The sequence below is a fragment of the Manis pentadactyla genome, chromosome 12 (assembly GCF_030020395.1).
Source record: "Manis pentadactyla isolate mManPen7 chromosome 12, mManPen7.hap1, whole genome shotgun sequence".
Classification (NCBI taxonomy): Eukaryota; Metazoa; Chordata; class Mammalia; order Pholidota; family Manidae; genus Manis; species Manis pentadactyla.
The window spans coordinates 49,140,633-49,166,621 of NC_080030.1; the positions used below are offsets into that span (position 1 = coordinate 49,140,633).

The following is a 25,989-nucleotide window of genomic DNA, read 5'->3' on the forward strand; positions in this document are numbered from 1 at the left end:
GGTTAAAAATGCTTATAAAGAACCAAATGCAGATCATCTGTAAATACGACTTCATAATAAAATTAATGGGGCCTGCAAAGAAGTCATATAGCAGTTTTTGTGGGGTTTTTTTTTTGCCTCAGAGTGAATTTCTGTGTATTACAGTGAAAAATCAGGTAAACAGATAAAAAAAGTCAAATGACAGTAAGAAACAGTGGAACATGCACAGAGATATTTTGGATAATATTGGTCAGGATTCTTCTTAATATTAGAGACACAGAGAGCAAGGGAGAGAAATGTAACAGAGGGAATTCAAAAAAGTTCAGGAAAAACGAAAGGCTACTGATTATAAAAGGGAAAATAACTCATAGTAACAAGGATGATTATGAAAACTGTAAATATTGACTATAAAATATCAGAGGGCGAAAAAAATGTAGGTTAATTCAGTGAAGCTGCGCATCTCCGATTCATTATTGACTCCCTAACCCTTCCATGAAGCCCGTCAGCCGGGGAAGGCGCACACACATGCAATGAAAGTGTGATGCTGTGACTTCTGGTTAAAAACGGGGCAGTGAAATTAAAGGTATTATAACTTCTCTTCCCTCTTTCAAAACATGGTGAAAACAACAAAAATAATGAAACACAGAGGAAAATGTCAGATGTAATCAATCAAGCAAGCAAACAAAAAGGCCTCCGTTGTTTTTACAAACCATTAAGTGGAATAAATTCAGGAAGGACACTGAAAACTGACAAATATCTCAAGTCTCAAGTGCAAAAAGATGCCCAAAGGGCATGTGCAGTGCATCTTTGATGAGAGTGGCAAGACTCACAATTTAAAGCCCTAGAGATGGTTTGACACCCTATCGCAGAGGAAGGGGTGGAGCTAGAAGAAAACATGTTAGCACTGTATTACTATTTATTTTGTATTATGTTACTATTGTATTTCTTCTAGCCGAGGAAGACTTTCACAGGCAATGACATGATGACAGGGCTATAGAAATTCCAAGGGAGTATAAGCCAGTAAAAAGAAACAAAAAGTATACGGCCTTGGTTTTTCTATATTATTCTTTCATGCAGAAAGTCTTTACACTTTATGCCAATGGAAATGTTCTCTTTGACGACTAGTCCTATAGAAAGTATTTGAGTTTTGTAAGGCAAGTCTGAAGAAGGAAATATTAAATAATATGTAAAGCATCTAACACTGTTATGTTAAACAACAAAATTTGAGAGATTTGCTAGATGGCTTCATTCTGAGCACCGAGTTTTTAGAGGATACGTACAGGGGAATAAGCAGAGGAGTGTGACCAGATTATAGTATTGCCCTTGTGTTGTCAAGAGCTAAGGGCTATTTCACCTAAGAAAATACAACTTAGTACAAAGGAAAAGCAATTCAGTGATAATCTGGGTGGCTAATTGTTCTTAAAATAAGCATAAAGGCTTCTGCCAGCTGTAGATTGGGCATATATGAATAAAGTGTCATTGGAAGGATTTAAAAAACAACTTTCTGACTGCCTACAATGGACCTTGAGCTTGGGTTACATGTGGTAGCCCAGGTCACTTGGGCTTGTTTTTCCAAGAAATCAGCTGGCAAATGAAAGGTCTAAAGTTGAATTAGGTAATATAACACAGTCTTCCTTGTGCTCAAAATTTGACATTTACAAGAGTGCTCTCTTTTTTCTCCTGGCTATACTCATAAAGAAATATGGTTTATATACAGATAATGGATGACTAACAGACTTGTGAAGGAAGTTAAGCTATGGTGGGACTCTAACTGAAAACAATGAAAATCAGTGAAGCCAGAACAGACCTAAAATTAACTGACATTAGCTAACTGCACAATTGGGTAAGTGAAGTGGTATGGAGCTAATGCTGACTTCCTTTCTCAAAGTTCAAAAATACTAGGAAGGTCATAGACCCAAAGACCACACATCTCAAGTTTGGGCTGTTTAAGAAACTGTTATGGGTTGAATTGTGCCCCCTAAAATTTATATGATTTCAACATATGAATCCCAACACCTAGTATCTCAGAATGTGACTATTATTTGGATGGTAAGGCATTTAAAGAGGTGATTAAAGTTAAATGAGGTCATTGAGGGGCCCTAATACAATATGACCGGTATCCTTACAAGAAGAGGAAATTAGGACACAGACACATACACAGAGGGAGAAGGGGGCCATCTACAAGCCAAGAAGAGGGGCTTCAGAACATACCAACACTGTGGAGACCTTGATCTCAGACTTCTAGTCTCCAGAACTGTGAGATCATAAAGTTTTGTTGCTTAAGCTGCCCACAGTTTATGGTGCTTTGTGCCAGCAGCCCTAACACGCTAACACAGAAACCTCCTATAATGAGCCCTATGAGTTTCTGAAATAAGACCCGAGTTTCTTTTATGATTAAACGCATTGTGTGTCATACTCACAACACCAACGGGGAAGGCCAGCACAGCTAACATCCAGTCCCGGAGAGAGATGAGCTTCTTGAGCTGCCTCTCTTGTTCTTGGTTCCCACTTCCTCTAGTCAGAAGACTAGAGAGATCAGTCAGCACACAGATGCCAAAGAAGACAGCCTGGATGACCTGGAGGGAGACAGTGGTATTAGTCTTTTAAGATCTGAAGAGACCCAAGATAGGACAGCAATATGACATGTGATGTCAGAGAATCAGTAGCACATTTAAAAGGTTGGCCCTACAAACAAAAAAAGAGTAAGAAATTTACAATATTCTATCACAGGGGAGAAAATCCATCTTAAAAACACTGCTCTCATTTTTGCTCAGCTCAGGATAACTGTAAAACATGCATGCAACACACACAAGTCTGAATATGCCCAACAACAAGCAATATCAATCATCCTAACACCATGCCCATTATTTTAAAATATCACATCTGTGGTCTGCTTGTATTGACTTGCAGGGTTTGACAAACATCTAAGAAGTACAAAAAAAAGGGTCAAGGTAGTCTGAATAATAAAGGAGATAATTTCTTCTAAAAGGAAATTATCTTCCTATGCTTTAATCTCTCAGATTTAGAAATTTCTCCACCAAAGCAAATGGTAGAAATCTTCTAGACTTTGAGTCATAATGAAGTCAAATGAATATGATGATCAAAACTGGTACGGAGAGATTTTGTTATTAAAATTGAATGAAATGACCTCCTTCTCAGGTTTTCTCATTATGTGGAATAAAAACTTTTCAAAGTAATGTAAATGTAGATACCCACACTATTTTCCTTAAAAAGCTGCCAGTTGTCCATTCCTAAATCAATTGCAAACTGAAGTACTTACATCAGCTATGTTTTACTTGGACTATTGTCGGGGAAGGACACTGAACACTATAGCCTAGTAATGTGTGAAATTCCTGCATGGCAGAAAAGTACTGATGATCCAGAGCTAAGAGTGGAGTCAGGAAACATATGTAGTACAGCTTGGCAAATGATAATTCAGATTATGGAAAGGACAGAAAATATATCCCCTGGGTTCAAAGTCATACCCATTTAGTACCAAGAAGAGATTCAGGGGGAATTTCTACCCTTGAATCTGGTTTCTGCTATCAGAAATAATTTACTGATGATATATTTGTAAAAGGTACAATTTTACTCATTATCTCTTTAGAAAACATTGCAAATATTATTTTTGTAAGTGTCCATGTGGGCTGTGGAAAGAATCTGTGAAGGCCCTACTGGGTTCCTTACTGAGGCACCGAACAAAGGGAAGAAGGACCCTCCAAATCACCAGGTTCCACCCCTTGGCAGAGCACTGGCACACTCTGATTGTCAATCATTCTGTTCAAACTTGTGTCTAAGCCACTTTGACCATTAAAAATAATAGAAATTCTATCACCATTTGGCTTAGTCAAATAAACAAACATCCTACAGTGTTATTACATATATTACAATCGCTGTGCTCTTTGGAGCTCACCAAACCCTGCTATTGTTAGGCCATCTTAGCAAGAGTAATGTTCTGTTCTTCCTTACATCTTAAGCCTATCTTTTAACTTTGATGACTTAAGATTATTGTTATTTCTACAACCAGAAAACTAGAGTAGGAGAAGCTGAGACCGCCACAACTGAGCATGGCCCAAGTGAACAACCATGGTGCGATGACCAGAAATAATATAAATGACTCAGGGAATAATTTCATACATAGGAAACTTTTCCATAGCATATCCTATCCTTTAGATGTTTTATCTTTATGTCAATCCTAATGGAGTTTGAGAAGTTGATGTGACCATACTGTTGGACTGGGGAGTGGTAATCCCCAGGCCAATCTGGCCAGTGAACTTATTAAAAGGTGCCCTACCTGATAAATAACCAAGGAAATGTAAATTTATGACACAATTCTCACCCATAAAATTATTCATAATTTAATTCTGACAATACCAAGGGTTGTAAGGGTACAGAATAACCAGGAACTTTATCATGGGAATGCAAATTGGGACAACCATTTTCAACAATTGGCCATATCTAGTGATGTAAAGACGCATATATTCTATTATCTAGTGACTTCACTATGAAGGTAGTAATTCCCTATGGAAACTCTCATACATGTGTATTAGTCATAGCCATGTGAAAGTTAAGCATAATTCAGCATTCACTGCTTCAACAAGGCTGAAACAACATAAATGTCTCAATAGTTGACTGGATAAATAAATCATGTTATATTCATACAAGGAATTCTAAGCATACATTGAGTTTTCATTCTCACAGTAGAGCATTAAACACAAAAAATGAACCAGAAAAAAAAATTCTACATTTTCACACCATTAAGATAAACTTCAAAAAATGGAAAGACAATTTTAAGGATAAATTTTCTTTATATAAAGTAAAATATAAAGAAATGCAAGGAACTAATAACCATTGCCTATAATTACATTAAATACAAATGGTTTAAACTCTCCAATTAAATATCAGAGATTGACAGACTGTATTTAAAAAACAAACAAAAGCACTTTAAATATAATAATATAGATTTCTTCAAAGTAAATGGTTATAAACACTAATCATAAGAAAGCTGGAATAGCTCTATGAATACCCAAAAATGGATTTCAAGAATATTACCAAAAAATAAAGAGTAACATTTCATAATGATAAAAAATTCAACTCAGTAAGAAGACATAATGATCTTAAATATGTAGCTGAGCTCCCAAACAGAGCAATCAAACTGATTTAATTTGGGGCTAAACTATTCAAGAAATGTTTGTTAAATAAACAGATGATTCACTGATTCTTGGGAAATAGATGCTTTTATAAAGATTTAAGAAGAGGGGGAACCTTAAAATGCAAAAGAAAGGGGAGAAACAAAATGTTGTATTCCAGAAGAAAAAAGCAGAAGAAATTCTGCAAATATAAATGTAATAGCCTAAGTAACATTTTGCCAAATTTATAGAATTCATGGTGTTATGAAGTCTTATCCTTTCTTCAGCTGATCCATCTTCTTCTTATCCAATAGCATCACCTGGCACAGCAGCCCCCTCACTATGACCTGGTGGTCTCCTACCCCCATCTGCACACCTCCCCACTAGCACTACCCTGTTTGTGGCCCCCAAACGACCCCCACCTCACCTGAACTGCTGTGGAAACCTTCCTCAAAGCGAGTATTGTGGAGATCAGGGAAAGGCGGTCAACAAAATGATTTTCTCCTCATTTCCAAACATCAGGAGACAGAGAAAGAATTGTAGGGTTTTGTGATTTTTATATGAATTTATTTGTTAACTCACACTGGCTAATCCTCCAAAAATCATCCCTAAAAATTATGGAACAGTTCACCATTACCTGGGGAGAGCCATGGACTGGTCTGTAATTATTTGCTCATCTAAGAAACAGTTAAACCAAGACTGTTAAACCACTTTAAACTTCTGCTACTTGATTAGAATTTGATTTGAGCTGATAGCTAACAAATCACATTAGAGACCTTTTCCTCCACTGCCTATATGTATCACATTGCCTATTTCAACTTAAAATTCACTAAATTAATTTAAGACTGTGAAAGTCATATGGAGATGCACAAGTGAATCTTAAGTAGGATTACCTTGAAACATTATTCAGCTCTAGCCATTCTGCAGAGCTGGCATTTCCAAACCATCAACTCAGCATGACACACACATACACCATCTGGCTTTGAATTCTTAGCAGGCTGGTTGCTCTTATTATTTTGTATCACATGCAAAAATGAAGTGGTCAAATGTACCATATCTCTCCAAGAAATATAAATAGGGGTTTATCAGAATGAAAAAAAAACAAAACAACAGGATATTTTTGAGTCACTCTACCATTTGTTCCTCTTAGAATGTTCTCTACTGTTTAATTCCTTCTGCATCTTCTCTCCACTCAGTCCCTCAACTCTTCCTATCAGGAAAAAATAGCTTATTAACTGAGTCGTTTTACACTGAGGATTCATTTCCACAAGTACGGAAATGTATCCAAACTCCATTCATATTCTTATCTTTTCTTAAACGTTGTGTTTTCCATTAAAGTAATTTAATGTTATTTTCCTTTTTTCTCTGGAATGCATGAAACTATTAGAATTCTGTTTGTACTACAGGGCAGATTCATTAGACTTCTACCACTTATTACCAAACATATATGACAGAGTTCATACAGAATAAGTTTTATTGCATTTCATTAAATCATCTTCAATATCCTCAATTACATGTAATTGCACCAGAGCTAGAGTCTATATATCATGTTATGTCATTCATTACTTTAGTTGCTAATTTTTAAATTTCTGCCTAAATAGCCAAACTCAGAAAGAATAAAGAATGCACCGAAGTAGGAAAAGCAGCACTTTAATTAACAGATGGAATCATTACTTACATGAATTTTAAAAGACCAGAGAACATCTGTCTTGATCTGTGGGATTAAGATTACCAATGATTTGTATCTACCACATACCACATTTCTACTATATTGTACTTTCATAAGAGTAACATCAAGGGTTCCATAACATTTGCTTTGGAGATTTTGCTTATTTTAGTTAATTTTAGACAAGGTAGACAGAAGAAACAAGAAGACAGAACTCTGATGTGTAGCAATGGAAACTAGAATGATGTGGATCGTGTAATGAAAGAAAACTGGGGAAAGAACATATGGAAAGAAGGCAGTGAGATTTATAGGTATCATAAGACAAAGCCTGGGAGAGTCCTCTATATATGGATAAGAGCATTAATTCAAGGGAAGATTTAAATAAAGAAGAAATCAACCCATGTCAATATCTGGTGTTCAATGAAGAGTGAATTTTTGATTCAAGGAGTTGAATGACATGTGGAAAGGACATAAAAGCCATAGAATAGTAATACTATAAAACACAATCTTCAAGGGATTCTCCCCCATTCCACAAAAGCCTACTTTTTAATAGTGCATAATTCCTTTTCCATATATATATATGTATCTCCCTATATCTTACATTATTAAGAGTGCATGCCAGAAGTACTTCAGCACTATGAGACAGTGACTCAGTATGAAATCATTTGAGTACATTTTGGGAGGATTTCCTTTGCATTTGTTTCCAGTGCCTTCCTTGCCTGAGACATCTGATCATCTGTAAAAATTCTACCACCATGGGAGTCCATCAGTTACATGCATGTTTGTCTGCTACTTTGCAGAGAAATCAATGCATTTCCAAGTTCCAAGGCTCTCTTTGCCTCCTTCATCCACCGAGACTCTACCCATCAGCACACTGGCTGGTAAATTATCCTCTACTACGTTTGGAGAGGGTTAGCCTGAACAAGCCAATCTGGTTTTCTTACTCTAATGACTGTAAACTTTATTTTTCTAAATCTACCATTTAAGTGATGTGCTTTAAGTTCAAACTTTTTCAAGGAACCTTCACCACAAACATTTTTGAGGAGATGGACTCACTGCATCGCCCAGGCTGTGGTTTTCGGAATGTGATTTAGAATCCTTGCCTGTGTACACAGACATTTACCTCATACTGCTCTATCTCATTACTGAAAATCGATGAAGTAAGTCATAAGTCACCACTGGCAGGCAATCTATTCAGATAGAAAGAAAGAAAAATAAGCTTTTCAGTCAGAAATAACGCACTTAGATAAGCAGCGTTGGAAAGGACAGCTTGTCAACAAAATTTGTTACAATATCACATAATGGCTCCCAATATATCAGTAGCAAGGACAGCAGCCATCTAAAGAAGGCATTTGGATATGCTTCACAGAGCGATGGGTGCAATCATGCCGTGTTCCAGCACAACCCGGTAAGAGTACAGCAGGGACCTTTCCAGAGGCTCCATTCTATTCTACAAATAATGATAGAAAATTTCCCTTGGGTGTTCTCACTCTGCTTCACTGATACTGTGAGCTACTCAAAACTTACATAGGCTTAAAGATTTTTAAACTATTAATATTAGTGGGAATTCTTTTTGAACACTGAATTAAATATGCACTGATTGATATAACACATATTTATTGATTAACAACTATTGATTAACAAAGCACTTAGTGAACTACTAATGCAGAAATGCAGACTATTAAGTGATTATATGCTGTGCTACAAATGCCTATGTGCTTAGACGTGTCTGACCTCTAACTTGACGGAATTTATATCTGCTAAGTACATGAGATTTAAGCACAATAAGAGTGATGAATACTTAATGGGAAAAAAAAAAGATGTATTGACACACAAATCTGTTCTGAAGTACATTAAATTTTACAATACTGTAAAATGTATTTTATTCCACTAACATTTTACTCATGGTAAGTTTACTTCAGCAGGTGATTCACATGCTGAACATGATCAATAGTTAAAGAGCTAAATCTGAAACCTAAATAAAAAAGGACCCTGACCTGAATTAAGACCAAATCAGATGTTACTTAATTAGATTATGTAAATCAGATAATCATATATATAAACCATGCTCGATCTGGATATAATAAAATAAATTATATAAAGAGCAGATAAACTATTTTAATAAAGCCAATAAAGATGTGGTCCCTGCCCTTAAAAGTTTCTATTTTAAATATTTACAAATCTGTTGATTTTGATCTAACACTGAGTGTACATAAAGGCTATGTCTATACAATTGTAGTAAATACTTGGCAGGGAACTGAAAGGCAGTTCCTTCTTTCTAGATGCTGATTTCTACCTTCAGAAACAGAATCTTCCAGAGAAGAACTTCTAGATGGTCTTCGAGAGTTCTTACTCCCTATCAGACAATATTTGCTATTTTTAACTCAAATGGGCCATTGTTCTACCATATTAACTTGTATAATACGTCATTATAAAGTTTACTGGTACAGAAGCTAAAAGGGTATAAGATGAACCATTCTCTTCATTTTTATTTTCCACTAGTTCATCTATGACTCCACAATATTCATTTTTAGATTGAGAATATTTATAAAATCCCAAGTTCCTTTAAGCCTGTGGAAGCATGAAGTTAGTGCTAGAAGAGTCCAAGCACCACCCAACTGAAGTGACAATGTACATCTCAAACAAAATTAAAGGTCTCTAAGACATCTTATAATTTTATTAATGACACATAAAAGTCTGATAATATCGGGAATGAAAGATGATAGGGAACAATGCTAGTGGCAATATATTTTATATTTTGGTTTAATCCCTTTGGAAAGTAATGTCATTATCTAGTAAAACTAATGATGCTTTTATCAATGAACACTCTTACGTATGTCTCCTGGAGCTCAGAGTATTAACTTGGAATGAGATTGGTGTAGGTATATGCTCCTATCCTTTAGACTAGTATGAAACTTTTTAAAAAAGGAAGAAATGATACTGTTATTTATTGTGTTATGAAGCTAAGAAATACATCCTATTTTCAATCACTTAGGTAATAAAATAAATACAACCATACTTTCTTAACATAGTTATCACCTTAAGTTTCTATTAAGAAATAAGTTTCCTTACAAGTTTAAAAGTAGTTTAATGGATATAATTTTGAGTTGTAACTAAAGTACAACATATGATTTTCTGGTGCTTTAAAAACTTGGTGACATTTAGAACACCGGAACTCTAAGTTTGTTAGGTTTTAGAAATGACTTCATTGCTTTTTTTGTTTTGTTTTTACAAAAAACAGGGTGTGTTTAATAAAAAGAATGATTAAGCTAGCAGAGGAAAGCAGTTATAAGATGTAAAGAGAACTCTAAAAGATACTCTGGGCTCAGGGGAAGAACTTAGAAGGGGCTCCCTTCCATAGGATGGGCTGCAGACCTCACTGGAAGGTGTCTGCAGCCTGTTGGATGGTGGAGAAGTGTTCTGGGTTGCTTGGGCAAGATCTGGTCACTGGGTGAGCAGGGAGCCACCCTACAAGGTGCACACACAGCCTCAGCTGATGTGCAGCTGCACAGGAGTTGAGGACCCTGTGGACAGAACATCTGGAGCATGTGATGCCCTTGTGGGGAGGGTGGCAGGGAGGTGGTCACCAAAGGACCACACGTCCCCTGCATGTGGCTGAGGAGGAGCAATCCCTGCAGCTGATCAATGGGCAGCAGCTGGTACATTAAGTGAAGCTCCTTCCTCCTGTAATGCCCCTTCAGTGCCCTCTACTCAGAAACTTTAACATCATCCTCACTGCAAAGGAGAAATCCTTAATAGCCCAGTTCATGATGGTAGAGCAGGTATTGTAGGGTGAATTTGGAGCTGAGAGACAAAATGTATCTCATTTAATTCAGCATGACTTCATTGATTTAGTAGCATTGCTATTAAACTGACCCTATTTCAGTTACTCTAATGAAAGGCAGAATAATCAAGGAAGAACACTTGCTTTTAACTATTCAGACTAGCAATACACATCCTATTTTCTGACTTGGGTCATTTATTTTATATTATCTATTATAGGTAGTAAATCAAGAAAACTGTTAGAGATATTATCTTAATATTTTAAATATGATAGAATGTTCAAGGTTGTCTAATTTGCTACTCATTTGTGATTCTTGTGTTAGTGTAAAGGAGGCCAGAACAGAATATTTAGGTCAGCATACAAAGCCCAACTTTTCTTTTTACTTCAAAATATCTTGAATGAAATCTTCCCAAATGTCGAACCAGAAAATTCTTTCTTGTTAGTGGCATTACTTTGCCTTGTTATGATATGACTGTGCTAAACACACCAGTTGGTATACTGGATAGGGTAGAATGGCTCTGTCCAAGAGTTTTTAGGCAGGCAGAAGCCCCCAAGTCCACACATCAGATGAAGAAGGAATAAGCCACTTAGATAACTAAGCTCAAAGTGTTCAGGAGTTGCTGCAAACACATAACTGCTCTTCTCTTCATCTTAAGAGAAGGTGCAGAGTGTTGTAAAGCCCACCTCGACTCTTGGAGTATAGAAAGCACTACTGCTTCACACCATGCAACTGATCGTGAATCTCTTATGACCAGTTCAAGTGTCTGTGAGCTTTTGTACTAGTGTTGTCACCCCCTACTCAGAAGTGGATTTTACTCTACTTATCCTAGCATTGCTTATGGATGGGTATCTCTCAAGAGGGTGGCATTTTATGAAAATTATTACATACTTTCAAATTGCTTAGCCTTTACCAATACCTATTTTAAAGATCTATGTTGCAAGGTTTATGCTGTGTATGATATTTAAACTAAGCACTTATGGGCAAAAATCTAGGATCCTCTGGTAGCCACAGTGCTCCCAGACATGATCTTGGAAAATTGTTAGCAAGTGACAAAGAGAAAATACTATGAAAATTCTTTCTTTGGGACACTGTCCAGAAGTGTAGTATAGGAGGGTCTTTGGCAATGATTTTAATTAGGGTCGCAAGTTCCTCTCTGTTGCAAAACTATAAATAGGATCTTATGTTTAAGTTACTTATTAACACTATCAATCATAAAGCAACATAAATGATGTCTTTAGGTTATGCTACTATATTAATTTTTTATTCATTTGTATTTTGTGTGGTAAGAATGCTTAACATGAGATCTATCCACTTAACAGAGTTTTAAGTGTACTATACAGTATTATTAACTACAGGCACCATGTTGTACAACAGACCTCTAGAGTTTATTCATCTTGTGTAACTGATACTCTACACCTGTTGATTAGGAAAGCCTCATCTCCCCCTCTCCCCAGCCCCTAGCAACCACCACTATACTCTCTGCTTCTGTGAGTTTATTTTAGATTTCTCATTTCAATGGAATCATGCAGTATTTGTCCCTCTCTGACTAGCTTATCTCACTTAGCACAATGTCCTCAAACTACTAAACTAAGTTCTGTAGATTGACTAAATAAAACTCAACATGTGGAAAAGCTCTCTACAAATATGTAATGATAATATGTGTATGTGATGACAATATACACTTATACAAACTATTTTCTGGAAATTGTCTTTAACAGAAAAACTGGCCAAAATCCAACAACAGGTATGTCTTACCTTCATGTTAAAAGCATATTGTAAATAATGTAATTTCAATAATATTTTAATCTCTGTGGACCTAAATTCCTTTTGTGTTTCTCTGATTCACTGTGTACTTATGTAGCAAGTTTAGAGGCTGAGATCACCATTTCTGGTTGAACATTATCATGAAACTTTCTGCACAGGGCTGCATGCAACCAGCTACAGTGGTACGCAAATTGTCTTTGTGCTTGAATCAATACCAGGTTGAAAAATTATTTAAGTCTTTTAGGTCATGAGGCCATCATTTATGTAAAAAGGTATGTTTTTGATGGTAAACACAGTGAACAGGGAAAAGGCTATATGTGAAATATACCCTAATCAGATCTTGTACCAAAAATCATAATACACTGCACTTTTCCAAAAGAGCATAGTAGTTACATACTGACCATCTGTATGATAGTTTATGACATATAATGTAATTTTACATAGTTTGTTGCAACTTGGCCTTTTCTCCGTTCCTACTTGACACTTCTTCTCTGTCTCTTTGCTGGTTCCTCCTTACCTTCTCAACCTGTAAACTCTGGTGTACCCCAGGGCTCAGTCATTGGACCTCTTGTCTTTTGCAGTGGGCAGAGATCTGATAAACTCTCCTGAATTTGAATACCACCTCTATGATAATGACTCCACATTTACAGCTAAAGCTGTGACCTTTCCTTTGAAGTACCACTACCTATGCACATTTGAATGTCAACAAGCACCTTAAACTTAACGAGTCCAAACTGAACTCCTTGTGTTCCTCCAATAAATCTGCTTCTCCATGGTCTTCTGCATCTCAGTCAATCTATAGTAGCTCTGGCTTTCTACACAGCTCCCAAATCCTGCTAAGGCAATCATTAGCAAATCCTGTTGGCTGTATCCTAAAAACTCAGCTCCAGAGTCTGATACTTTGCTCCACTTCTACCTCTACCACTTCTACCATGGCCGTGTCACCATGACTCTCACCTGGGTTGCTGGAAAAGCCTCCCATCTGACCATCCTGTTTTTCTACTGCTCCACTCTGTTCTGTACAGCAGTCAGAATGCGGCTGTTAAAAATCAAATCATGTCACTCTGTTCAGACTCCTTCAAAGTCTTCCTATCTGTGGTGCAGTAAAGGCCAAAGTCCTTAGGAATGTGTCTCACAAGGCCCTTCTCTGACCCCTACTATCCTGCCCCACTCACTCTGCTCCAGTCCCACTGGACTCCCAGTTGGGCCCTCCATACCTGCTGCTTCCCTGAATCACCTCCTCACATTCTTCATTAGAACATTAGATTGTAGTGAGGCCTTCCTTGAAACTGTCTGTAAAATTGCAACCCTCCTTCCCAGACACACCCTAGCTCCCTTTACTGCCTATTTTTTTATAAGCAGTTTTATACACTCTCCCTTTCCTCAGTAGAATCTGAACCCCAGGAGGGCAGGAATTTGCTGTAAATGTTAATTCAGTGCTGAATGCCTGGCACTCAATAAATACTTGCCAAATGAATAAATGATTGAATTTTATCTTTTTTCATTTTCTTGCTTAGAACACGGGCACCTACCTTGCTCTAAGTCATTCAAAAAGTATCTTTAGAAGCCTAAATGTGAATGCAGATCTTTCAACTGAAAGCCCAGACTCTTTCTACCCATTTCTACCAATGTATGCCAATTAACACCATATTCTTACCATGTCAGGGGTTGGGCCTGGTTTTATCATTACTCATTTTCTACCCTAAATACCTACCCAGATGGCTCAAGTGAAGAGCACAAAAAAAGTTCACTACATATAAAGAGAAGAAGAATTTCACTCAGAAAATATGGTAACTACTTCCTGTGTAGATCATGAACCCAGCAAAGGCAAAGATGACATTGTATTCATTTCTGTATCATCAATGCTCGGTTAAGTGTGAGGAACAAGGCAGGGGCTAAATGCATCTTCAAACAGGAACAGAAGCATATCAAGTTGGAGCATCCAGGGCCCCTGATGGGAACTTTACTACTTTGTGAATCCACAGATGAAGAAACTGAGAAAGGCTGAAAGCTTGCTCTTCAGCAAAAATTATATTCTTGGTCAACAACATTGTGGTCAACCACAAGTGCTTCTATGTGCCAATACCTTTGCTTGGTGATTTCCATGCACAGTCTTACTCAACTGCCACAAAAGGCCTTCAAGATAGGTATTGTCGCACCATTTCACAAATTGTGAGTCTCTGACTGAAAGGTAGAGTGACTTCCCAAGCTTGTATATATTCCTACATAAGTTAGTATAGGAATCAGGCTTCTTGACTTCAGTGCAATGCTTTTATTACAACACACAAAAATTTCTTTTGAATATGAAAAATAAAGGAGATCATAATGTATTTACCTTGCCTCCTATGGAAAAAACAAATGCAAATAGTCTGGTTCTGAAATTCAGAGATTTCTCTTTAATTTCTCCACATTCGTTTATATTTATTTAATTCTTATTTAAACACTAATAGAAATGGTAACTTCCAAATGGGCATAGTCTTCTAGGGATGTAATTTGGACATGTGAATCTAAAGTCTTTTAGAATACTTTTAGAAATGCATCTTACTTGGCCACAAAGACTTAAGGACAAGAATGTTTATTTCAGGGGATTTGTACTATTAACAATCTGAAACAGCTAAATTGACCAGAATGACATTATTTAAATCTTGAAGGAATGGTAGAATGTTATAAATATCTGTGAAACATCATGTCTTTGAATAATAGTTAAACACTTGAGAAAATGCTAATGGCAGATAATCAAGTGCAAAAAACAGGTAACAAAAACTAACCAAAAGTATGACAGCAACCATTAACATTATCTTAATGCTGACTGCATGCAGGCCCTGTGCTGGGCACTCTGCAAACCCCTTTCAATTAATCCTAACATCAAGTCTGTGGCCCAGGTACTCTAATACCCCCAATGTTACAGATGAAAACATACAGGCACAGAAAGGCATTTTATATACAGCATGATCTTAAATTTATATAAAACAGTTATATAAAGAAATAATGATCTAAAAATAAAGCTTTTAGCCAGAATTCTTTAAACAGTTGGTGATCATGATATTATAATGGTTTATAATATGCCATGATACCATGTTCTTATAATTGAGTACCTACCTGTGCACTGACATCCATTAAAACATTTTTTGTAATTTAACTGACTTTTTCAAGTGGAAAAATACACACTTAAAAACTTGACCATTTTATTCAAATTATAACTATGTCTGATTGTTAATAAAATAAAAATAGTGCTGGCCTCCTATTTGCTCATGTTTTCTTTCTCTCCCTGTCACCACTCCCACCTTTATGCATTTTCTTTTCCACGTATTTTCAAGTGGAATCAGAGGAGTTTTTCCATTCCTATTTCTGAGAACTTGTTGAAAACTTGTAACTAAAACAGCAAGTAAAATTGTAAACTAATTGTGTCAAAGGCTCTTACAGTGTTTCCCCTTAGGAATTCTCTAGCATTGTTTTAACTAGTTATGCTGTTTTTCAGGAGAAAGAAGAGCAACCATTAAACCTATTATCCTGATAAGATTTTTGAAAGCAGATCTGTGTTTTGATAGCTTAGATTGAAGATGTACTTTTTCTACTATTTTCCTGCTATTCAGGACCATGAAATGGACAAAGTAGTTACCCATGGGTTTGGGTTGGTTGTTAGGTTTGGGATTTTGTTTGTAATCAGATTAGGTTAAAAAGATGTTTATAGTACTTTTCTGTCCTAAAGAATTCACAATTAAAAAATCATTCTAGTATGTCCCATTATGTGAGGGATATACCTACTGAATCAGCTTCAGAAAAATACCTACAATTTTTAAAAATTTTATAGCCTGGGCTGCTTTCTAGAAGAAAATTGTAGATATGTTAATATATCTGAGAACATATAGGGCAGAACCTGATGTTCTGACATATCCCTTTCTATGCAGTGATTATTTATTTGTGTGCTCACCATTCCAAATCACTATCATTTTTTTCACAAGTAGACTAGCTCATGTATCTGCATTTTGCAAATGATCTGGTATGCTTTTCTAATTCCAGTCCATCTAGTCTACTCATTCTTCAAAACCCAGTTTCTCTCTCTTCTTGACATCTGAAGTGAACTTGGTGCCAAGATTTTATATTATATATTCCTTTATTCTTGCATCTATGCCACTGTATTTAGGTATTTGTTCCTGTCTGCCCTATACTATAAGCTTCATGGGGCACTGCATATTGTTCCATTCATCCATATAGCCTTAGGCCCAGTTTACCTGCTGGAGTTCCCAGTTAGGAGAGTTCTTTTTACACTCTGAGCTTCAGTTTTCTCTTCTGTAACATGGTCATAAGAATATTTATCACACAGAATGACTGTTAAGGCTAAATGAGATCTTGCATGTGGAAGCACTTGGAATCTAGGCTCTCAAATAATTGCTAACTGGAATCTGAATCATTCCGTGCATTGTGGCAACACACATCACAATAGTAAATCCACACTGAGCAAAATGCCTACTACCTACATCCTCAATGAATGATTAGTCAATGAATAAATATAAAGAACATAAACCAAAGTGCGTAAACAACTGGTTCTCTAAGATACAAGAGCTTTAAGGACATGACGTAAACTATGGCCTTTCTCTCCACATGCATACATACTGAATTTTGCAGGGAATTTTAGGGACTGTCCAAACCCCCTGAAGCCCAATCGTGGTCCCTCAAGTCTACAGACACCAGTATGAGTCCCTACTGTAGGCAATCCTATATAAAGACTAGATTACCTTGGTCCAGAGTAACTGGCAGAATAACTATAGAATAGCTCTCAACTATAAAGTGTCCTGTCCTGGGAGGTGGGTGGAAGGAAACTAAAATGTGAAGATCCCGCTTTGTGGGATTGTTTTCTGGCATTCAACATTATATTTGAGAAAGACCTAGATAGAGCTTTTCAAGGCTTTAGATTCTTATTTGCCATAAAGGCAAACATTTACAGACAAAGTCAGGATGGACTTTTGCTTCAATTAGAGTTAAGATTTTTGTCAAAGAGCTCCTGGACACACAAAATAAAATGCTGATTCTTTCAAGTTTCAACTAAGCTTAATGCATATAACTCTCCACCCAAACCACATAATGTTTATCTGTATGTTCAGGTACCATTGGTAAATATTTTCACTCCTGTACAATTCTCTGCATCTGAAAAACTGAGTAAACAATCTCTAGAGAGCGACTGGTATAACTGGCTACAGGATTGCCAGGAATTTCCTGGAGAGGATCTTGGAGGATTATTTCTTCACACGTCATTTCTCTAGAGATCCCTTGTGTACACTTAAATACAACTCTCTCAGACCCAGAATCAGGTGCTCCTTCCTCCATGTTTTAAAAATACCTGTAATGTGGCACTCATCAAATTGCACCGTAATTATGTGTTGATGTTTCTGTTTCATCTTCTACACTGTGTGAGTCCCATGGGCAAAGATGATGTCTTACTCATTTTTGCATTCCCAGAGCCCAGAGCAGTGCCCATTTATAAAAGCAACCACATAGGGAGCATACAAGTATAAAGGACATGTTCCTTGCCTTCAAGAAGTTCAGAGTGTGGTGATCAGAGTGAACAAACACTTGCACTATACTGTAATGAAATCCAGACTATAGGAAAGGATGAGAAAAAGTTTCTCCTGGGGCATGTCCCATCTGAGTTGAGTTCTGCACTTGGCAGTCCCCTGAAGGAGGGCAGTGGGCCTGTTCCAGGCAGATGCAGCAGCTCTTGTGAAGGAAGGCACTGCAAGCAGTTCTGGATACCAGGTGTGTCATGTGGAAAAGGAGTGATGTCAGGAGAGGAGATTGCAAAAGCAGAGAGGGGCTCGAATATGACAAGGTTTTGAAAGGTGTGTTAAGGATCTTGGCTTTTCCTAAAGGAGAAATAGAACCATTGTAGAGTTTTAAATAGAAGAGCAGCACATTTGGGAAAGATCGCCCTGACAGCAGATAATGGATTGGGGAGTGACAATAATGAAGGCAGAGAGGCTAGGGAGGAGGCTGTCTCAGTAAGCCAGATGTGAGAACAGAAAAAAGACAGTGGAAATAGAGGAGGACCTAGACTGGAGGATACTGAGGACATTAAGGGGGAAAGCTAGGTAGGATGCTGTCACTGGATATGGGGGACAAAGGAGGCAGCAGAGTCAATCACCACTTCCAGGTTTCAAGCCTACTGGAGAGGGTGCCATTTACCAAGATGCAGAGGGTGTTAAAAAGTCTCCTTTTTTGACATATTAAGTTTAAGGTGTCATTGGGGCACTTAAATGGAGAAATCCAACAGGTAGTTGGACACAGGTATTTACAATGTAGGATATTTCAAGAATAGCCTTCAAAAACATCAGAATACCAACTGGCAAATAAGCCACGGAAGTGAATGAGCTCCACCAGAATGAGAGTTCCCAGTGAGAAAGCAGTGAGTCTGATGCTGGCCATTTGCAATATCAATATTTATGGAATGAAGACAGCCTGAGAAATGACCTTAGAGTGAGAGTCTGAGAGTAAAAACGAACAAGAGAGGATAATAAATGTCACACAGCCATGACAGAATAGTTCTATGGAGAAAGAGTATTTCAATAACCTCAAATATTGAACAGAAGTTGGAGAAGTGCATTGTTTTTACTGGATCTGACAATGATTAGGTCTTTGTATCTTGACGATGAGAGCAGTTTCAATGGACTTTAGGGAGTCAGGAGTCAGTGTGAGAAGTGAATTGGAGCTGAGACACTGAAATTAATGAGTAAGAAATATTCTTTCCTAAAGCATGACTGGGAAAGTGGAGAAAAACAGAGTTATAATTAGAAGCAATTCCAATAGACTTCAACTCGAAAACAGTCTGCTCTCAGTAATAAATAAAACAGGCATGATTTATTAAATTTTGAATATTTTTTATTTAGTAAGAAATACGCTTGATAATAAATCCTACAGATTTATCCTTTACTTATCACCTTGATAACACTCTGATCATTAATTTTAAAACATTTAGTGTCTGGTGATTGGTGAAGGTAAAGTCAAAGATTTAGGAAGGTAGGTCCAGGACATAATCTCGTTGCTCAGAATGGGCATTTGTTTTACATCAGTGAATGTGGATCAGATACTTAAAGTATGCACTGGTTTCTTCATTCAACTATGCGATTACCCAATAAGTCAGTCAGTCTGCTTCTCAATATACTCTCTCATTCTTCCCACACACATCTGCTACTTTTAAGGATATTGCAAAGACTCCATCTGGACAAGACATACTGCATCTCACCTACCTCCAACCAGCAACAAGAAAACCCCTACACCTCCTCCTTGTGGTGCAAGGGCCACTTCCTCTCTTCAGTTTCAAAATAGAATTTCTCTGAAATATTTTTTTAAGAGTGTGAGTCTAAAGGAAATTTTGCTTCAATACAAACTAGAAGCAGCTCTCTACTAAAAAGAGGGCACAAAACTTAGTCTAAAGTTAATGAAAGAAGGGCAAGACCACTACAAAAACCACCTCAAAAACTTTATTGAGATAGGGTTGGAGATGTCCTGAAGAAATGAGGGAGTATACTATACTTAAAAACTGATTATAGATTCTATGTTACTCCAGTTAATAACCTAAAATTTCTTGTGTAGCATTTGGCAAGTAAATTATAAAATTAAATGAAAATGCAAAAGGCTAAGAAGAGTAAAAACAATCTTGAAGAAGAAAGTTGGAGGACTTACACTACCAGATATCAAGACATAATTACAGTTACAGTAACTAACAGTGTGACCTTGCTGGAAGGATGGATAAACAGATAAAATGAGCAGAATAGAGTCCAGACACAGACCCACATATAATCAGTCACCTGATTTATAGCAAAGCTGCTAATGCCATTCTTTAGGCAAAAGAATGGACATCCATACAAGAAAAAAAAGATCCTTGGCTCCTACCTCACACCACACAAAAATCACTACCATATGGAGCATAAACGTGAAAGGTAAATTGACAAAACTTCTAGAATGTAGCATAAGCGAATATCTTCAGGACCTCAGATTACCTAAACATTTCTTAAAAGGACAAAAGAGAACATGTACAATAATGGAGCAGATAAATAAATTGAGTTTCATTGAAACTAAGAACTTCGATTGACCAAAAGAGACTATGAAGTGTGCAGGTAAGTTATAAATAAATAAAATGTCATATATACATAATCTGAAAATGTACTTTTAAAAAAAAAAAATAATAAAAGCTCCTATAAATCAGAAAGTCAAACAAAGACCACCCAGTTTTTTAAAATGGCAAAGGACTTTAACAAGCACTTCATAAAAGAGGCTACTCAAATGGCCAATAAACAAATAAAAAATTGTAACATTATTAGTGATCAGAGAAATACAAATTAAGGCCACAATGAAGTATTGCTACATACTCCCCAGAACAGCTAAAAAATAATAGTAAAAGAAAATAAATCAGAAAAAAAAAACACTGCCACTATAAAAAGTTGGTGAGGGTATAGAATAACTGATATTCTTAAACACTCCTAGTGGGAATGTAAACTCTTAAAGTCACTCTGGAAAACTGCTTGGCAGTATCTACTAACCTGAACATATGTGTATCCTATAACCTTAGCAATTCTAGTCCCAAGCAGACATGCACATATACATGCACTAAGCACATATCCAAGCATGTTCACAGATGCATTATTCTTAATAGCTAAAAACTGGAAATAACCCAAAAGTCCATCAGCAACAGAATAGAAAGTAAACTTTAAAATACACAAAATGGAATTCTATACAGCAATAAGAGAACAAATTCCTGCCACATGCATCCCTATGCAGCAATGAGCCTCACAGACACAACACTGAACAAAAGAAGCCAGAGAAAAAAAATGTACAAGTGGCATGATGTCTATAGAACTCAAGAACAGGAAGCACTAATTGACAGTGATAGGGGTCAGGGCAGTGGTTACCTTTGAGGGTAGAAGGACATGGAGGGGACACAGGGTGGCTTCTGGGGTGCTGGTAGTATTTGGTATCTCATTCTGAGTGGTGGTTACGTAGATGTTTCCCTTTGTAAACGTTTTTCAACTACTCATATAAGATTTGTGCAATTCTCAGTATATCCATTATGCTTGGATAATAATTGAGTGAGTTAATTAAATAAATGAATGAGTAAATAAATGGGAAATAGATGGAGTCACGTGTATGGAATGATGTATTCCACATTAAGTGATGGTATTCTAAGGCCTAGGGGTTTAAAAGGCACTTCTAGCAATAAATATCTTAGAAAGTTAAATAACTGGGTATACCACATAATATGTGCCTGTTTGAGACTGGCAAAGGCCAAGTGTTAATATCCTCACATACAGTTAAAGTGTAATTTTATACACCAAAGCCAGATTCTGGGCACAGCTGAAGTTGTTAAATGAGAATTCTCTGAGCTGCAAACTGCCCTTCTGTTTTTCACCCCGAGCAAGAGGGGTAAGATGAGGGAATGGGAAAGCAAGCAGTCTGTTTTGTTTGTGGCTCTATCAGACAGGCGCCACTAAGATGCAACCATCATGGTCAAATGTTGTTCTTCTAAGTCTTTCCATTTCACTTTAGGTTTCTCAAGATACTTTCTTAAACTGAACCGATTTTTCTCAAATGCTATGTAGAAAATAAGAAACCTTAAAGAATAATTTTATCACTTTTAGTCAAATAAATCTGGACATTTTTCAAAGAGATTTGAGTCCACTGCCTTCAATTCACACTGTTGTTAAGTAATCTTACCCAGGAAAACGTGGCGAGAAGCTGCTGCAGAGTCACCTCTGGCCACATAGGATATGACCACCCCTGTACTCTGGAAATACTATTCACTTAATTGTAAAGTGAGAGGTGGAAGTCAGCATAAAAGCTTTTATGCAGCCATTCTGCAAAATCTAAATATTTAAGCAAAACATATAACTACAGCTAAAACAATTCAAGCAAATGAGTTTTCACATGGAAGTTTTATGTAAAACCATGCTGTCTGCCATATATTTAACTGGACTAGGAATTTAACTCCTCTTTAAGAAGAAATACAACCAAACAAACTCAAGAGAACCACAGGAACTGACACACAAAAGATAAATTAAGTTACAAACGTTTCCAGGTTGCCATGATGGAAGGATATTTAAGGTCATCTCCAGCTTTCAGAAAAGACTTCTACCTCAGGGGTTCAGAGAACTCTCACAGATGGAATCCTTTCCACCTCTGACCCAGAACTGCCCTCCCTTCTCTGTGTCCTAAGTGATCTCATCCTTTAAGACTCTCCAGAAAGCTCCTTCTCTTCTGCTTTTTAACCACTTGGTGTAAACGTTAAAACTCAAGTAAATAGATGCTGAGGGTGACATATTTTTATTGCTTGCATTTATGAGGGAAGTTTTCTAGTTTACCTTTTTTTTTCATTAATTTTTTATTTTTTGGTATAATTAATCTACTGTAACACGAGGAACATTATGTTTACTAGACTCCCCCCATCACCAAGTTCTCCCCACAAACCCCATTGCAGTCACTGTCCACCAGTTGTTCTAGCAATATTTTATTAAAGAAATGAAAGCATTTCAAACTGAATACATGCTATTCTAGTTTACTTTTTAAGGACCTACATTTTCACTTATAGCTCAAAAATATCTCAGTTCACTCACATATCTCTACAATTTTAGCTTTGACTGATATAACTAGTTTACACAATCCAGATAATATATGTCCATGGTAATGTGTTGGATAAGCATCACTTTTATCTGTCTAAATAAACTGTCCACTTATGTTCTTTATTTACTCAAAATTCATCTCTGCAATGACTAGACCCCTTACATTCAAATGAATCCTTGACTTTATTTGTCCGCCAATTAAAATATTACTTTTTCCCAGCAAGAAAATCTTAACCAAATATTGATACGACCTATACAAATTTTATTGTAAATGAAAATTTTCCTATAACAGTGGGATAAAAGTTTCACTTACGTGTAGACACTATGAAAATTGCTATGTTTAACTTTTTAAATACAGAAAAACCTGAATGAAAGGCAGTGGTGGGATCTGAGGAGAAGAATTAAGGGAAGCCATTGTGAACCTAATCAAGGGTCAAAATTACTAATTTGGGATAAATTTGAAAATCAGGATAATAGCATATATGCTTTCTTAATTGAGAGATACCTAAATGTTTATTGGTAGAAACAAACATACTTTCTTACTTATTCAGTAAATATTTTGGAGGTTCCCCTCAGTGTGCTGCACACTGTTCTGTGTGATGAGGACTTGGAAATGACTGGTAGTCCCTGACCTCAGTGAATGCAAAGTGAATTGGAGGAGACAGACAAGAAACAGATAATACACTTCTTTTGTCTTCTAGTACCACCGACTGAACAGCATAAACAACAGAAATGTGTTGTCTCACAATTCTGGAGGCCAGAAGTGCAGAGTGAAGGTGCCAGCTGATTGGTTCCCTCTGAGGGCTGTGAGGGGAATCTGTACCATGCCTCTCCCTGAGCTTCTAGTAGTTTCCTGGCATTGGGCATTCCTTGCTTTGTGGGAGCATTGCCCCCCTCTCTGCCTTCATCTTCACATGGCATTCTCCCTGTGTGGGGGGGAGGGGGGCAAACTTTTCCTTTTTATAAGGATATCAGTCATGCCAGATTAGGGGCTCACCCTAATGCTGTTATGATCTCATCTTAACTAATTACATTGGCAACAACCTTATTTCTAAGTAAGGTTGCATTCTGAGGAACTGGAGATTAGGATTTTGACATAAGAATTTGGGGGGAGGACACAATTCAGTTTATAACAATGCAGAAGGAAAGGCGCTCCACCTCACTGTCATCCTTCATCAGACTTTGGGGAATCCTTGTAGAAAGCCACCATTTCCATAATGGTCTTCAATCCTACCACGTTTCCAAAAGTTGGTCCCCTGCTTCTACCAACTGCCTCGTTTGAAGATTGGCTGCCTACAGCACTAAAATCTCAATAAATGGGAGCTACTGCAACTGAATACGCACAGGAGCTATGTGAAGGTCCTTGTCTTCTACTGCCCTTCCAGAGCAAAACTCTGTGAGAACCCAGACTCCTGAAGTTAAAAAAATCAAAGAACTCAGTAATGCATTTCCCTACAGAAAATGATCCATTTCACTTGAGTTGCCAATTCAAGGAGGGAATTGTGCTTGTTAGACACATTTTTTTCTTGAGCTGTGGGAAAAATATTGATACTGTTCAACACTTTTTTCTCAGTAAAGCCTACACTTCATAGTGTTTATAGTCAACTTGAGAAAGCATTCCAGCTATCATACTTCTGGGCAAATATTTTAGACTTAAGGATGTAAGTGATATTAAAATTACAAGACACAAAAGATTTCTGAACTTCCTGATTCTTTTTTCTCTGAAGATCTATGCTCTATTTGCTCACCTCTCATGGGTTCATCGGCAGCCTCGTCCTGAAGATTACTCACACTTCCCCTCTGAACACTGACCAAGGCTCTGCCTTCTCCCCTCTAGCACTGCCCAGTACCTCCTATCCTTAATGTTGCTTGTAGGCTCTCTCTCTGGTCAGTCAAATTCATTTGTTTTGTTTGGCTTTCTTGGCCTGGTTGCTCCATTAACTACTTGTATTACCCTCACTTGACCAGACTCTCAATATTCTGCTATGTTTTCTTTGGTCTGTGTCATGTTGCCCTTAATTATTTTAAACAAAGTTTTTTTCAAGATATAGAAATGTGTCAATGTGCTCACAGGCAACATGAGTATCCTGTCGAGCTAAGTTGCTAATATGCCATTTTCTGCCTCTGGTAGACATTCCCGTTTCTGGGGTTTAGTTCCAGGCTTACTGGCTATAGCTCTGGGACACACTCAGGATAGGCTACAGCTTCTGTCGTTTCTCTGATTGAGCAATGAAAACCAAAAACAAAAAACAGCAGAGCTCACATCTAGAAAGGCTGAGGTGTTTAGTAAACCAAATGTTATACACTCAGAGGTATTTAGAACTCTAAAGTGCCCCATTGAGACAAAGGACCACTATCCTTTTGCACAGATGGCTTTTTCAGGAAGCAAAGAGGGACCCTCAGAGAGAAAAGAATGGCTCCACTAAAATGAGGTCAGAAGGAAGCTCCAACCTCAGAAATTCAAAAGAAAGTCCACAGTCCTTCACTTACTTCTGTGAAGGGTTTAGAGGAATACAAGGCCATGGCTTTTATATAATAAGGCTGTAAGTGCTGCAACTTTTCAGTGTTTCTGCTTTTTATTTTAGTACCCCATCTGTTTCCATGGAATGATTAGCTGTAAAACTCTTAAAAAAGAAAAAAGGTCCTAAGGAGCCACTAGAAAGGCAACTCAGAAACCAGCACAGATCAACCCTCCCCTCCACACTCGGCTTCTGGGGAACACCTCTGGGGTTGATTAAAATAACAACAGAAACTCGCTCCACCCTCCCACCACTGCCATGGCAAGCAACAGCAGCGACAATCAGAAATACCATTAATTCCTTCCATTTAGGGCAGAAAATGAAGGCAAACTATTTTGATGGGCAAGTACTTTTCACTCACATACTCATGCAAACCCTAGCTAGGGACCAAACTTCTCCCAAGGCCCTAGTAACTACTCTTCAGTGAACAATTTTGATGTAGAACTTACCAGGAGGAAGGACATTCAGTAGCTCATTTTAGAATCATCTATATTTATCACATCTACCCTGTCCATGCTATAAATGAAACCTCAAGGAGCT

At 37.2% G+C, this 25,989-nt stretch overlaps 1 protein-coding gene across 7 annotated transcripts in view; it reads right to left on the reverse strand.

Annotated features, from left to right (window-relative positions):
• AIG1 (androgen induced 1) overlaps positions 1-25,989 on the reverse strand; it is a 232,399-nt gene that overhangs the window by 166,190 nt on the left and 40,220 nt on the right. For all 7 annotated transcript variants that reach the window (XM_036906830.2, XM_036906829.2, XM_036906828.2 and 4 more), the window contains exon 3: positions 2,400-2,555. In XM_036906830.2, coding sequence (XP_036762725.2) covers positions 2,400-2,555 — 156 coding nt within the window. The remainder of the gene's footprint in view (positions 1-2,399; positions 2,556-25,989) is intronic.